This window comes from Anguilla anguilla, chromosome 13, assembly GCF_013347855.1.
Source record: "Anguilla anguilla isolate fAngAng1 chromosome 13, fAngAng1.pri, whole genome shotgun sequence".
Classification (NCBI taxonomy): Eukaryota; Metazoa; Chordata; class Actinopteri; order Anguilliformes; family Anguillidae; genus Anguilla; species Anguilla anguilla.
The window spans coordinates 7,138,258-7,152,954 of NC_049213.1; the positions used below are offsets into that span (position 1 = coordinate 7,138,258).

Consider the following 14,697-nt stretch of genomic DNA (forward strand, 5'->3'; position numbering starts at 1 on the left):
CTGTGCTCTGTTTCCATTCAGTTAGCCCACGCTAGCTCTGCCTGCTTCTGCTGTGCTCTGTTTCCATTCAGTTAGCCCACACTATCTCTGCCTGCTTCTGCTGTGCTCTGTTTCCATTCAGTTAGCCCACGCTAGCTCTGTCTGCTTCTGCTGTGCTCTCTTTCCATTCAGTTAGCCCACGTGAACTCTGCCTGCTTCTGCTCTGTTTCCATTCAGTTAGATCACGCTAGCTCTGTCTGCTTCTGCTGTGCTCTGTTTCCATTCAGTTAGCCCATGCTAACTCTTACTGGTTTTGTGTCCCTTCAGTTAGCCCATGCTAACTCTGTCTGCTTCTGTCATGCTCTGTTTCCATTCAGTTAGCCCATGCTAGCTCTGTCTGGTTCTGCCTTGCTCTGTTTCCATTCAGTTAGCCCATGCTAGCTCTGTCTGCTTCTGCTGTGCTCTGTTTCCATTCAGTTAGCCCAGTGGTGTCAAACTCGTTGCCATGGAGGGCCGTGTGTATGCAGGTTTTCATTCCAACCAATTAATGCTGCCTTAATTGAGTCCAATTACTCATTCAGCCATATGCGTTTAACTGCATTGAAGCACAGAATATAAGAAAATTTTTATTTAGACAATGCGGGTCACCATAGACGTCGGGTCACCATTGTGCACAAACCTGCATCCCTAATTCAGCAAATAAGTTAACTAATTATATAATCAAGATCTGAGGCTGGAATGAAAACCTGCATACACACGGCCCTCCATGGCAACAAGTTTGACACCACTGAGTTAGCCCATCCTAACTCTAACTGGCTTTGTGTTCGTTCACGGTTAGCCCATGCTAACTCTTCCTGTTTAGTGTCTTTTCAGAGTTAGCCCGTGCTAACTCTTCCTGGTTTAGTGTCTGTTCAGAGTTAGCCCGTGCTAACTCTTCCTGGTTTTGTGTTTGTTTAGAGTTAGCCCATGCTAACTCTTCCTGGTTTTGTGTTTGTTCAGAGCTAGCCCATGCTAACTCTTCCTGGTTTACTGTTCCTTCAGAGTTAGCCATGGCTAACTCTTCCTGGTCTTTTTTGTCTGTTCAGAGACAGCCAAGGCTAACTCTTCTTGGTTCTGTGTCCGTTCAGTTAAACCAAGGCTAAATCTTTCAGGTCTGTTTCCATTGAGCTAGATAATGCTATGGTTTATCATAAACACTTTATGATGAATTTATTTATGAATAAAATAAATTAATCATTAATCAAAAAATGCATTATTATGCATAAAACATGTGGTAAACTAAAAGGAAATGGCTCAACTGCCTGTGAACCATGAAACACAGGAATTTCATTCTCTCTTGAACACTTGCATTCAACAGGAAGTGAAATTAAGGACAAATGACTGGACCCAGCCCATGAGACACGGATTATGATTGGCTGGGGGAAAAGCGCACCCGTGCCATGTTGCAGATCCTGAAGATGCGGTTGATGATGTCCTCATCGATATCGGCGGAGATGAACTCCACCTGGATGGGGCCATAGCAGGTAGAGCTTTTCTCTGGCCAATACTGCATGCACAGCTGAGAGAGAGAGAGAGAGAGAGAGAGAGAGAGAGAGCGGGAGAGAGCGGGAGAGGGAGAGAGAGATGACAACACAATTAGACAGTAGTCCTGGGGGAGGAACCAACAGCACATAGTGCAGCAAAGTATGTGTTTGAATGTCATACCCTCAGAGACAGTGAGTGACAAAACTAACTTTATCCCACAATTCTACAGTTACAAACACACACACATGCGCACACACACACAGAGGGGGGTTACACGTCCTACACACACTCAGGTATTAGTTGTTTGACACAGAGGGCTACAAAAACACTCCCTCGCAAAATAATTAACTTCCAGCATACTCAAAGTACACAACATGACATTTTATATCAGATAGGTATTTACATTTACTTCAGTGTTACAGCAAAATAAACATACTTTATAAAAATAAACTGATCCCTGACACATACTCAATACACACACGCGTGGGCAAACCGCTCATGATCTGCGTACCGTGAAGTGAAACAGCAGCTCTATTTCATGGCACACGGGTACATTCTGAAGAATATATTACACAGGTATGAATAAATTCACAAGACGTGCACCGCTGTTTGCTCGCGACATACATTTCTTTTCTTTTTTGCGCAAAGCTGATGAAAGTTCAATGCCTTGGAGGGAGGGAAAAAAAATTAAACGGATGGAATTTTCTATTCACTGAAGGAAAGTAATAGACCAAATCAGCTCTGAAAACTGTGTAATGTAGCACTTTAGGGTAAAATCCATCAGTTACGTCCTCCAGAGTCCCGAGACTGGACTGAGTGCTCACAGCGTATTGGTGGCTGAGCCTCCAATCAGCACATATTAATACAGATCGGTATTGATGAGTTCTCGGGCTGGAGAAGTGCCAGGCTGTTGGCCCGAAACGAGACCTCTGGCAGGGCGAGGCGGCGATACGGCAGGGCCCGGTGATGAGTGTAGGCCTGGCCCGGTGATGAGACCCGGTGATGAGTGTAGGCCTGGCCCGGTGATGAGACCCGGTGATGAGTGTAGGCCTGGCCCGGTGATGAGACCCGGTGATGAGTGTAGGCCTGGCCCGGTGATGAGACCCGGTGATGAGTGTAGGCCTGACCCGGTGATGAGACCCGGTGATGAGTGTAGGCCTGGCCCGGTGATGAGACCCGGTGATGAGTGTAGGCCTGGCCCGGTGATGAGTGTAGGCCTGGCCCGGTGATGAGTGCAGGCCTGGCCTGGTGATGAGACCCTACGCATGGGGGCTGGGAGCTGCCAGATGACAGGTTCGAGAATGCGGGCGGGTGGATTTCTGAGGAAGCTCTGGTGCGCTGGACATGCACACTGAGAAAGGGCCGTGCTCTAACCCAACGCTGCCCAACCCTGCTCCTGTAATCCAGGACTGTCCAACCCTGCTCCTGGAGATCTACCGTCTGGTAGGTTTGATCAGGATTCTACTGATCAGCAGCTAAATGAGATCTCTAGCTACTGAATGGGTTGTTCCTCGTTAGGGTTGGAATGAAAACCAACAGGGTGTTAGATCTCCAGGAACAGGATGCTGTAGCCCCTTAGAATGCCCTTGTACCCTGTTTCAGGCCTGCTGAGCTGCGGAAGAGTATGTATGTGTGTGTGTGTGTGTGTGTGTGTGTGTGTGTGTGTGTGTGTGTGTGTGTGTGCGTGTGTGTGTGTGTGTGCGTACCTGTGCGGCGTCCATCTCATTCAGCATCACTATGGAGGAGCAGTTGTAGTCGAACACCAGCCTCCAGAAGTCCGCTACCGTGTTGGGTAAGGGGTGCTGGGTCACTATGAAGGCTGCCGGTTGCTTGTGGCTCTGGAGAGCGAATAGAGGACACACGCATCACACTAGCATCACGCTAATGCGCAAAAGGCTACCAGTCTGGGAATGAATCGCCCCAATCCTGCGGCTGCAGTACTGGCCATGCACCCTTACATGGCCTATCGTTCTGCTACAGACCTGGCAACCACTGTGCAGTGCATAGCCATTCAGTCAGAAGTCACATTTTCCAGGACGAAACCAGTATTTTCTAAACTACCACATCAGCTCATTGGTCGGCGGATGATATCTCCACACTCGAAGAGCGCTCGAAGAGCGCTCAGTGCAGAAAAGTGGTTTCCAGGACACGATAGGCGATATCATAAAAAAAAAGGAAACTAAAACTCCCCCAACAAAGTTAAAGTGTGTAATTAAAAGTTAAACAACGGGGCGCGTCCATAATGAGATCAGGCCAGAGTAATGGAGCTTTGAAGGCGGCAGATGCGGGGCGAGGGGTCTGATGGGTTTTTTTTTTAGACGCCGAGGCGACGGGAGATCCGGGGGCCGGAGCGTGGAGGCTCCCCCGCCGACAGAGCCCAGCTGCGGCTTCCTCTCCGACAGCTGCGGCGCGGGGGGGGGGCCAGGCGTTTTAAACGCTCCCCGAGCGCACGTCTAAAAACCGCGCCGTGGCTAACGGCTCTGCGCCGTGCACCGCAGCCCCGCCCCCCCCTGCCCGTCCGGGGAGTGCCCCCCCCCCCACCCTTCCCAAACTGCAGCCATTTTCTCAGGGCTGTTTCCAAGCCACTGCAAGGCGTCGTATCCGGCTCGGAGTTCACTGCACCATTAAGACCCAAATTAAATCCACATCTGTCCCTAAATCTGACTGACTATAAATGCAACCGTTACACATCTTCTTCACAAACACGGTTCAGTAAATTCATTTCGGTGACTGCTGAATTTGGCAAGCTGTGCTTCGAATGGTCATCGCGCAATCAGGGCCTGGATGAAGCCATCTTTCCATTACTCTAAATAAGCAAATAAACGCAGTTACAAATAAGCTCTGCTAATAAACAATGCTTTGGCTAGTTAAGTTTGGTCATTGCTGTACTGGGCAAATTATGCTTGTGCAGAAAGGAAGGATGGCTATTCCTGAAGATCTACCGTCCTGTAGGTTTTAAATTCAACCCTAATTCTAGATCTCCAGCTCTTGGATGAGGTGTGCTTTGTTAGGGTTGGAGAGAGCCTACAGCAGGTCATCATCAAATCTGGTCCTCAAATCCAAATCCGGCCCTGGTTTTCTTTCCTCCCTGGCAATTAACTGAACTTCTAGCGCTACTGATCGGCCAGACAGTCCTCCCACCTGACAATCAGGTAAAGGGAGGGTGGAAACCCAGCAGTTCTCAGCCGATGAGGATCGTGATTTGATGATCCCTGATGACCTACAGGATGGTAGACCTCCAGGAACTGGTTGAGCCGCCATTGTGCGTGATTGTGTGTGAGGTAAGGCCCCAGGCCTGGGAGTGGGAGGGGCTTACGTCCATGAGCGCGGCGTTGATGTAGTTGCTGGACTCCCCGTCGACGGAGATGAGGAACGGGAGGCAGCGGTCGACGGACAGGACGTCCATGCTGCGGTTCTTATCGTGGTTCCGGGGAAGCAGCCCCACACTGCAGTCCTCAGCCCGCACCCGCGGTGTCACGATGTTCAGCGTCTGCCAACACAAACCGCCGTTTTATTACAAACCGCCATTTCATTACAAACCGCCATCTTATTACAAACCACCATTTCATTACAAACCACCGTTTCACAACAAACCGCCGTTTTATTACAAACCGCCATTTTATTACAAACCGCCATTTCATTACAAACCGCCATCTTATTACAAACCACCATTTCATTACAAACCACCATTTCATTACAAACCGCCATTTTATTACAAACCGCCATTTTATTACAAACCGCCGTTTCACAACAAACCGCCATTTCATTACAAACCGCCATCTTATTACAAACCACCATTTCATTACAAACCACCGTTTCACAACAAACCGCCATTTTATTACAAAACGCCATTTTATTACGTACCACCATTTCATTACAAACCACCGTTTCACAACAAACCGCCATTTTATTACAAACCGTCATTTCATTACAAACCGCCATTTCATTACAAACCACCGTTTCACAACAAACCGCCGTTTCATTACAAACCGCCATTTCATTACGAACTGCTGTTTCATTACAAACCGCCGTTTCATTACAAACCGCCATTTCATTACGAACTGCTGTTTCATTACAAACCGCCATTTTATTACAAACCGTCATTTCATTACAAACCGCAATTTTATTACAAACCGCCATTTCATTAGCATTTACATTGCAATTATGTTTACAGATGTGTACATTTTAAAAATAGTATCCATTTATGCAGTTTACTACAGCAATTCAGGTTAGGCATCTTACTTCAGGGCACAGTGGCAATGCCCCAGTCAGTAATTGAACCTGCAACCTCTGAGTTAGCATCCCAGTAGTATAACATACACAGCTACACTGCTGCAACACTGACCATATCACCAGCTCATTTAATCCCTGTCAACAATGCAGAAAATGAATCATAAAATAAATAAATAAATAAAGAAAGGAAGGAATAAATCGGCTGACCTAAGAAGACACTGTGCTGTGGTCTGCTTTTGGCACAAGGTTTAAGCAAATTCCTTTTCTGTTCTTTGACTCTATCAAATTCTAATTTAAAGCACTCTTGGCTGCAGTATATATTACCTGTCAGAGGGAGTGTAAGAGAAGGGAAGATTCATATATTATCAGCCAACACTTGACACTAGTTGACACGCAGAAAGCAAAATGAAACATAGACTATCAGAAAATAAGAACATAAGAATACATAATGAGGAGAACAGGCTATTCAGTCCATCGAGAACATATAACCGACCACATCAACGCCAGCTACATCAATGTGAGTATGGACACAGGACCACACAAGAGTGCATAACGAGAGAACAGGCCATTCAGCCCATCTAGAACATAAGAACACATAATGAGGATAACAGGCCATTCAGCCCATCTAGAACATAAGAACATAAGAATACATAATGAGGAGAACAGGCCATTCAGCCCATCTAGAACATAAGAACACATAATGAGGAGAACAGGCCATTCAGCCCATCTAGAACATAAGAACACATAATGAGGAGAACAGGCCATTCAGCCCATCTAGAACATAATAATACATAATGAGGAGAACAAGCCATTCAGTCCATCTAGAACATAAGAACATAAGAATACATAATGAGAAGAACAGGCCATTCAGCCCACCTAGGCTTGTTTACCTACAGTATAGTCCACTTTCAAAGCTTTGACCACACTCTATATTAGGCCCTCAAAGCAAACACACGTCTTAGGCTCCTAAGTTAGCCCCTGCTTTTTGCTGCCTCGCGATTGGACGTGTGAGGGGGCGAGTGACGTCACCGGGGAGGAGGCGCACCCTCGCTCACCTGAAACTCGTCCTTGACCTGGCTGGAGTTGGTCTGCGGGTCCAGGCGGCTGATGTTGTAGTATATGGCCCGGAACTCGCACACCGGTATCGCCGTGTTCCCGCACAGGCAGGCCTCCAGGATGGCGTCGTGCACGAAGACGTACTGCTCCTGCACGGGAGGGGGAGGGGGGCGTGGCCACAGGCGTGACATCACACACACAGTTACAGGGGATAGGCCTCAGGCCTGGCAGGCTAGTATACAAGAGCAGCCCCAGCGTACAGTCAGCAGTCTGACAGTCTGAATGCTGGAACCCTTCGTCCTCTAAACCATTTTAGGAAAAACCTCAAGTTTCAATTTCAAATTTTTTTAAATGCATATATTAACACGTGGTGTTAATATATACCAGACCTGGGTCAAATACGTATTTGTTTAGGATTAAAATGCTTTTCTACGCTTTACTGATCTCGTCTGGTGTATTGGAACCTACGAAATACTTTCAAAAAGTGCAAACCCTGCATTCTGGTCATATTGGCAAGCTCAATTACACCAGGCAAGATCAACAGAGCACAGAAAAGTATTTTAATAGCTTGATTTATTTTCATAAGATTTATTTTGCTTTTTGCATTTGCTTCGACACTGTAATACAACTCCCAGCAAGCATTTCACCAACATCTCAGACAAATCATAGACACAGGCTTTGCAATGCACTATGGGAACCTGAGGCAAGGATACAAGGGAACGACCGCGCTGCTTTACAAGACAACGCCTTGTTTCACAAAAGCGATTTTCGAGGATTCTCACTCGCAAATCACAATATCTCATCAGAACGCGCTTCACGAAAAATGCAAATCGCATGCAAATCGCCAATAAAAGTGCGACAGCTACAGGTCTCTTGCACATCATCCAGGTCTCTCACACACTTTTTTATCAATGGGGTCTCGATGACAGATCTTTCTACAGTTTCCAGGATCTGCAGCAGCTGTAGTTGTGACATCATGCCTGAACCCTAAAAGTAAAATCCTCAGGAGTCTGGGGTGGCCCTGGTCGCTACATACTTGGATTTGCTAATGGCTTTAAGTGCGTTAAGTCCAAAATGGAAGCTCCCTTTATGCAATGCAAAAAAAAAAAAAAAAAAAAAAACATTACCAAAGCCCATAAAAAAAGAGCTTAAATTATGTGCTGTATCTGTAATGAGATCCAGTAGAAACGCAGTTTTAAAAAAAACTGCACGGTATGCATCAAAAAAAAAAAAAAAAAAACGCATAAAAAAATAATCTCCCAAGCTGCCCCTTGCCACAGCATAGATTTCCACATATTTCCGCTCAACAATGGAGAAGGCTTAAGGGCCCTGATGCTAATTGTGGGCCTTTGATCCGGATTGGGCTAAATCCATCTACTGTTGACCTGGCCCATCCATTACCTACAATCCAGCTCTCCCGCAGGAGAAAAAAAAAGCCTTTTAAGGGATTAATTGCTTTTCTGTTGTTTTGTACAGGCTTAGCGCTCTAAATTGCGCATTATGGTGACACAAATTGGCCTGTGCCCATTACGGTTGCCCCCGCCATCCGGCCGCTGTTTGCCCCCCGCCCCCCCCCCCCCCCCCCCCCGTCACACGCGCGTTCCTTTCGCTTCGCTCTGCCGCCTCCGACGCCGCCGGAAAAGCAAATCTCTACATTAGAGCAATCTGGCAAAAAACAAAACCAAAAAAAAAAAAAAAAAATAATAATAATAAAACCGCGGTGATCTAAGTGATTTGCCCTACATTCAGGATAACGTGTCATAAACTCGTTCTCGGATGTAATTACGCCTTTGAAATGGAAGAATTATGCGGGGACGGAGCTAAAAGCTACCGCAGTGTGTGTGCCCTTAAATCCTCTCCTGCGTGCATTATATAACTTGTAAACCCGTAGGGGGCTCTTTCACAACTGCACGTGTAATTGCTCAACATAAATAATAAACAGAACGGCAGGTTGATTTATTGATATACCAAAGGACTTTAAGTCTGCTTTATATCTGCGCATTTTCAGGGAGTATATTCAGCAGACTTGCAGTCGTATCTCTGCATTAAATGCAGGCAGTGAATTTGACCCAGTACACGGCTTTTGATTTTTCCGCCTTCGTCTGCGACATTCAGAAATGATCAGCTTTAGCATGCCTGTACCGCAGCAAGAGTGGATCAAACAAGTTATTAGATGGAGAAAAACACAACAAGAAATATTTGTGAGGGGGTTTGTTTGTGCAGACCCTGCGGTCACTCTCGTGGAGCGCTAAGGAACAGGAGCAGCTAACCATGGATTCAGCTAACTTCTGGATTCAAACCTGCAGGACCTGCTTATTGAGGTCTGATTCTTGGCTTTGTTTTAACCCCGCCCTCCTGCACCTATCCTGCAGGGGAGTGGCCAGGGCTGACAGACGGACTGAAGGCCGAGATGTGGAAACTGCAGATAGAGGCCAGACCCAACAATGGCTGCACCACGGCAGCCCTCTCTGACCACATCCACCTCTGTCTTCACCATGGCAACCCTCAGTAACCACATCCACCTCTGTCTGCACCACGGCAGCCCTCTCTGACCACATCCACCTCTGTCTTCACCATGGCAACCCTCTGTGATCACATCCACCTCTGTCTTCACCATGGCAACCCTCAGTAACAACATACACCTCTGTCTGCACCATGGAAACCGTCTGTGACCACATTCACCTCTGTCCGCACCATGGCAACCCTCTGAGACCACACCCACCTCTGTCTGCACCATGACAACCCTCTGTGATCACATCCACCTCTGTCTGCACCATGGCCATCTTCTATGACCACATCCACCTCTGTCTGCGCCATGGCAACCCTCTGTGATCACATCCACCTCTGTCTGCACCATGGCAACCCTCTGTGACCACATCCACCTCTGTCTGCACCATGGCAACCCTCTGAGACCACACCCACCTCTGTCTGCACCATGACAACCCTCTGTGACCACATCCACCTCTGTTTGCACCATGGCAACCCTCTGTGACCACATTCACCTCTGTCTGCACCATGGCAACCCTCTGTGACCACACCCACCTCTGTCTGCGCCATGGCAACCCTCTGTGACCACACCCACCTCTGTCTGTGCCATGGCAACCCTCTGTGACCACACTCACATCGTGATGCACCATGGGAACTCAGTGCAGCCATACCCACCTCGGTCTGCACCATGTTGACCCTCTGTGAGCGCAGCTCTCGGATGCAGTTGAAGATGTCCACCACTCCCTCGTTCTCCGCCATGTCCAGCATGATGTCCACTGCGATGAAGCAGCCCGTTCTGCCTGCGCCAGCACTAGGAAGAGAGGGAGAGAGAGAGAGAGAGAGAGAGAGAAGAGTGGGCATTAGTTATTAATGAGATGGAGAATGAGAGAGTTGCAGGTCCTACAGGAAAAAGACGCACACACACACCTACATGTGGGCATGCGCACACACAGACATACACAGAGACACACACACACACACCCACACGCACAGGTGCGTGCACACACATACACAAATATACACAAACGCACATACACACAAGCATTTACACAGACATACACATGCACACACTCACGCACACATGACGTATACACACACGCACACACACACACACACACACACACAGCACAGGCGAGAGTGACAGGGCCGCAGGCTGCCGCAGCCGTCCTGACCCTGCTGCCGGGTGTTAGGGAAACATGCAGCGCACTTGAGGGAGTCCTATTGGGGGGGGGGGGGGGGGTCATCCTGCAGGGAGCTGTAATTGGGGGGGAGGGGGGGGAGTAGGGGGAGTAGGAGGAGTCATATCTCAGACAGCCCCCCCCCCCCCCCCCCCGACAGCTCTGGCGTTCCCGCCGCTCCCGCCGCCGCCGGGCAGATCGCCTGTCAGTCCCCGTGATTAATGGCTCCGCCGGTCGGCCGGCGCGGCCCTGCGGGGGGGGGGGGGGGGGGGGGGTAACGCCGGAGGAAATTAGAAACGACTTTGCGGGGCCTGTCAGAAACTTCGCTCCGCAGGGGGGGCCCCCAGAGACGAGACTCGTCTGCCGGACTTCGTCTGCATCGTCTCCCGTCCTGCGCCAGGCTCCAGCTCCCCGAGCTGGGGGGGAAAAAAAGGCCCCCAGCGCCCTCTCTCTCTCTCCGTCAAACGCCCGGCGGGCTCCGGACCGGAGAGAGAGAGGGCCGCTCGTCGTTTGAGAGCGACCCGCGACGTTTGGAGTCGCCTGGTTTTAACGGCGCGGCGGCGGCCGCGATGAGTCATCACGTGCGTCGGGCACGCGATTGGCTGTTTGTGGTGGGGGTGTATCGACGCGTATGTTCGCCCGCGCTTTCCTGGGGAAATGTCACGCGCGGCCGTCCGTCTTTAGCGGTGTGAGCGGACTCGCGCCGCGCCTCCGTCTTCGTGAAGACGCTCTGAAGGCTTATGGACAGAGCGGCGAGGCGGGGTGAGCCTTTAGCGCTCTCCCTCTCTCTCTCTCTCTCTCTCTCACCCGCTCTCTCTCTCTCTCTCTCTCTCTCTCCCAGCACCCCAAAGTTCAGGAGAGAGGAGCAGAGTGCCCCCCCCCCTCTGGAATTCAGGAGAGAGGAGCAGGCTGAGCGTGTCGGAGCAGACCTGCTATTTCCTGGTTAAAGATGTGCTCGTCGCATCTGATTTGCCCTCTCAATCCGGAGCCAAAAGCAAAGCAAGGAAGAGAGGTAAAATGGCCGCTCGCTATTATAGGGGCAGTTTCTGAGCTCCTTCCTGTCCAGTGTTTGGGTCTCTGCCCTGCCCCTCTGAGGTGAGCGGCTTCACTTGCCCTCAGAAGCAGTAGCAGTACCCACCTCATCCTCCTCCGCCCCACCCCCCCCCCCCCACAGGGGCCAGCCTCAGCCCTGAGAATACGGAAGCTAAAGCGTCCATTACAGCCTCAAACTCAGCTCCCCTGATCCACCTCGGCGGCTGCTGGCTGTCCTTCCAGCCATAACTGCAACCCCTGCATTGTAAGGACCCGCTAATTATTCTTAATTAGACACATTTCACATCTACTGAAGGATTAAGGTCTCGCGGTGTCAGAAATGGCTGCGTGCCACAAAGAATAAATTTGCCAACCCGGGACTTTTTAACCAGTCAGGTCAATTAGCGCTTTCATTTTTCTGAGATGTGCTATACGGAAAATAATTCTCTTTAAAAAGAGGTCACATTGTTAATAGACTGAATTATAAACTGACAGCTAATATCAGAGGACTGCTAATTGCTGCAAGTGTGGACAGCTGGTCACTGACACTAAAACCATTTGTGGGAAATGGGTTCAAAGGCAAAGCAAATCAAAACTGCATTTTTGTCGAAAAGTTAAAGAAAGAAAATGTAGAAGAACTTTAATGGATGTTTTCAACAAAGTTAAATGATTAAGAGATATGAGTCAAAGTCTATTTAGGGCTTCCATAGACTTACTGCTTCACCAGTGTAATATTTCTGAAGGAGAAGAATACTTTCACTGCGTGTGTGTGTCTGTGTCTGTATGTGTGTGTGCATGCGCGTGTATATGTGTGTGTGTGTGTGCAAGCCTGTGTGTGTGCATGTGTGTGTGTGCGTGTAAACTCAATAGGCACCTTAAAGCTAAATAATTGCCTAAATCTTACCAACACAGTTGCACAAAGTGACAGGCCTGTGCACGGGCTGCTTACACCATGCAGAGTGCAGATAAACGAGGCAGGTCATGAGCTGGTTCAGACAGTATGAATGCTAATCAACGACCCAGACGCTAATAGGGCGGCAGTGTAGGTTAGGAAACTCGGACCATGGCTCAGAGGTTGCAGGTTCAACTCCCAGGTGAGGCACTGCCCTTGCAGCCTTGAGCACTGTACTTATCCTAAATCACTTCAGTAAATGTACAGCTGTATAAAAGCATTCCGGGGTGAAAAGTTTTGTAAGCTGTGAAAGCCACACTAAAATAAAGTGTACATGAAAGGAAATCATGTAATTTCCAAGATGGCGCTGCTCTGTGGCGACTAATGCATGGCAGCACGTGTTTGTTTTTGCTATGTTTGTATAATTGTGAGTGTAGCTGTCTTAGTTGAGAGCTGCTACAATGCATGTGGATTGTAATGGATTTATAGCTGCTGCATTGCACCTGGCGCCTTCTGAATGCACCTGGAGACTTGTCACAGCGTTGGTGGATTACCGCAATGCTGTAATTCTCACTTCTTAACCTCACGTATGCAGAGAACGGACTGATGTCTGTTGTCATCACAATGGACTGCAAGGGACGAAAACGGGAAAAGAAAGGGGTCAAGGCCCCCCTGCCCACAGCACTAGCCTGTTTGCAAACACACGTTCACTTACTAAACAGTTCGCAGAGCTTCATTCGTTGACAAAATGCACGTGTGAATACAGAGACAGCTGTCTGTCAGGCTTAATGGAATGCCAGCGGGAAGAATCGATAGCCAATGATGCGTCGCGTATTGAAGGTTTTAATTGCTCAATTAGAACGGTTCAGGACAACCATGTAACCAGGCAAGTGGGGGGGGGGGTGAGCTTAGCACAGGGGGAATCAGAACAGCTTACGCTAAAATGTAAAGAGGAGCGTACAGATAAAATTTTAAGTAAATTTCACGGGAATACTCTTCGACGGACTTGGCGAGGAGCGCGAACGCTGATCAATGGGAACACATCACGCGGCGGGAGAGAAATCAGCGGCGACAACGACGAAACCTTCGCCGAGGAACGACAGATTTAATTAAGAGGCGCACCTGGTTGAGCGCAACAGCCTTCTGCAAGCTCTGCGCCTGAGGGGTTCGACGGTTCTGACAGGCTCGCCACACCAAATCCCACAGAACCGGTGCATCTCAACCCGTACCGCAGCCAGCCTACGTGGAATTCATCCACAACGATCACCCTACCCGAATACACAAACCCCTACGAGTACCCCTAACGACTATAGACCAGAACTGCCCTGACCTCGCTTTTAATAAAAAAGCTTGGATGGGGAATTGTGCTGTCCCCCCTAATTAAGGAAACGTGTGACCGACAAGATCCGCTGGAGTTCGCCCGCAAGGCGAAGCGTGGCGTCGAAGCCGCACCTCTCTTTCTCGCACGCAGACGAACAGAACGCACGCGTGCGCATTCTGTTCGTGGACTTAGCCTCCGCGTTCGATGCGGTGAACCCCCTATCTCACGCTACAAACGCTCGAGGGCAGGACCGTGAGCAGTACGTTAGTACGGTGGATAGGCGCTTTCCCCGCTAACCGCGCCCAGTCCGTCAACAAAAGCCTTCTCTTCCTCGTTATCATCAACACGGGCCTCCCGTGGGGTTGCCTCGGTTACCCAGCCTAATTCACCATAAAGTGTTCCTCGTCAAACTGTCACTTTGTCAAATTCTCGGGTGACACGGCTGTCGTAGGGCTCCTGTCCTACCCCCGCACCGAGGACCGTTACAGGATACGGGGAAGAAGGGTTTCAGAATGGAGCTAATGAAATCTTAAATCTTAAACCACCACAAAAGCTAAAGAAATGATAGTAGACTTCAGAGGTGGCTGAAACAGCAAATAATTCAGTTGAGGTGCCCAGGTATCTTGGAACATTCACTAACAATAAGCCGAAGCTTACAGGAAACATTCAGCAAAGGTCAGCAACGGCTGCATTCACTCCGTAAACTAAGAAAACATCCTGTCGGCAATAACACCCTCTTCAGATTTTACCAAACATTCATCGAAAGCACAATAACCTCAGGATTACTTGCCAGATACAGTTCACTCTCAGCAGAAATAAAATATCAAAAAAAATATCAAAATCTACAGCTTAAAATTGGAGGTAAAAAGGCTGGACATTCAAGCCATCTTCAATCACAGAACCATTCAGAAAAGTGATGACAATATTAAGGACATTTCTCTGCTGCTCCACCAGGGAAGGGTTTGGGATTGCATATGTACAGGACAGCCAGAACA

At 48.8% G+C, this 14,697-nt stretch overlaps 1 protein-coding gene across 17 annotated transcripts in view; it reads right to left on the reverse strand.

Annotated features, from left to right (window-relative positions):
• The window catches only part of ptprt (protein tyrosine phosphatase receptor type T), a 297,385-nt gene that overhangs the window by 15,870 nt on the left and 266,818 nt on the right, over positions 1 to 14,697 (reverse strand). For all 17 annotated transcript variants that reach the window (XM_035389554.1, XM_035389544.1, XM_035389558.1 and 14 more), the window contains 5 exons: positions 9,955 to 10,090; positions 6,792 to 6,941; positions 4,820 to 4,993; positions 3,210 to 3,341; positions 1,412 to 1,537 (listed from right to left, as the gene is read on the reverse strand). In XM_035389554.1, the coding sequence (XP_035245445.1) occupies positions 1,412 to 1,537; positions 3,210 to 3,341; positions 4,820 to 4,993; positions 6,792 to 6,941; positions 9,955 to 10,090 (718 nt within the window). The remainder of the gene's footprint in view (positions 1 to 1,411; positions 1,538 to 3,209; positions 3,342 to 4,819; positions 4,994 to 6,791; positions 6,942 to 9,954; positions 10,091 to 14,697) is intronic.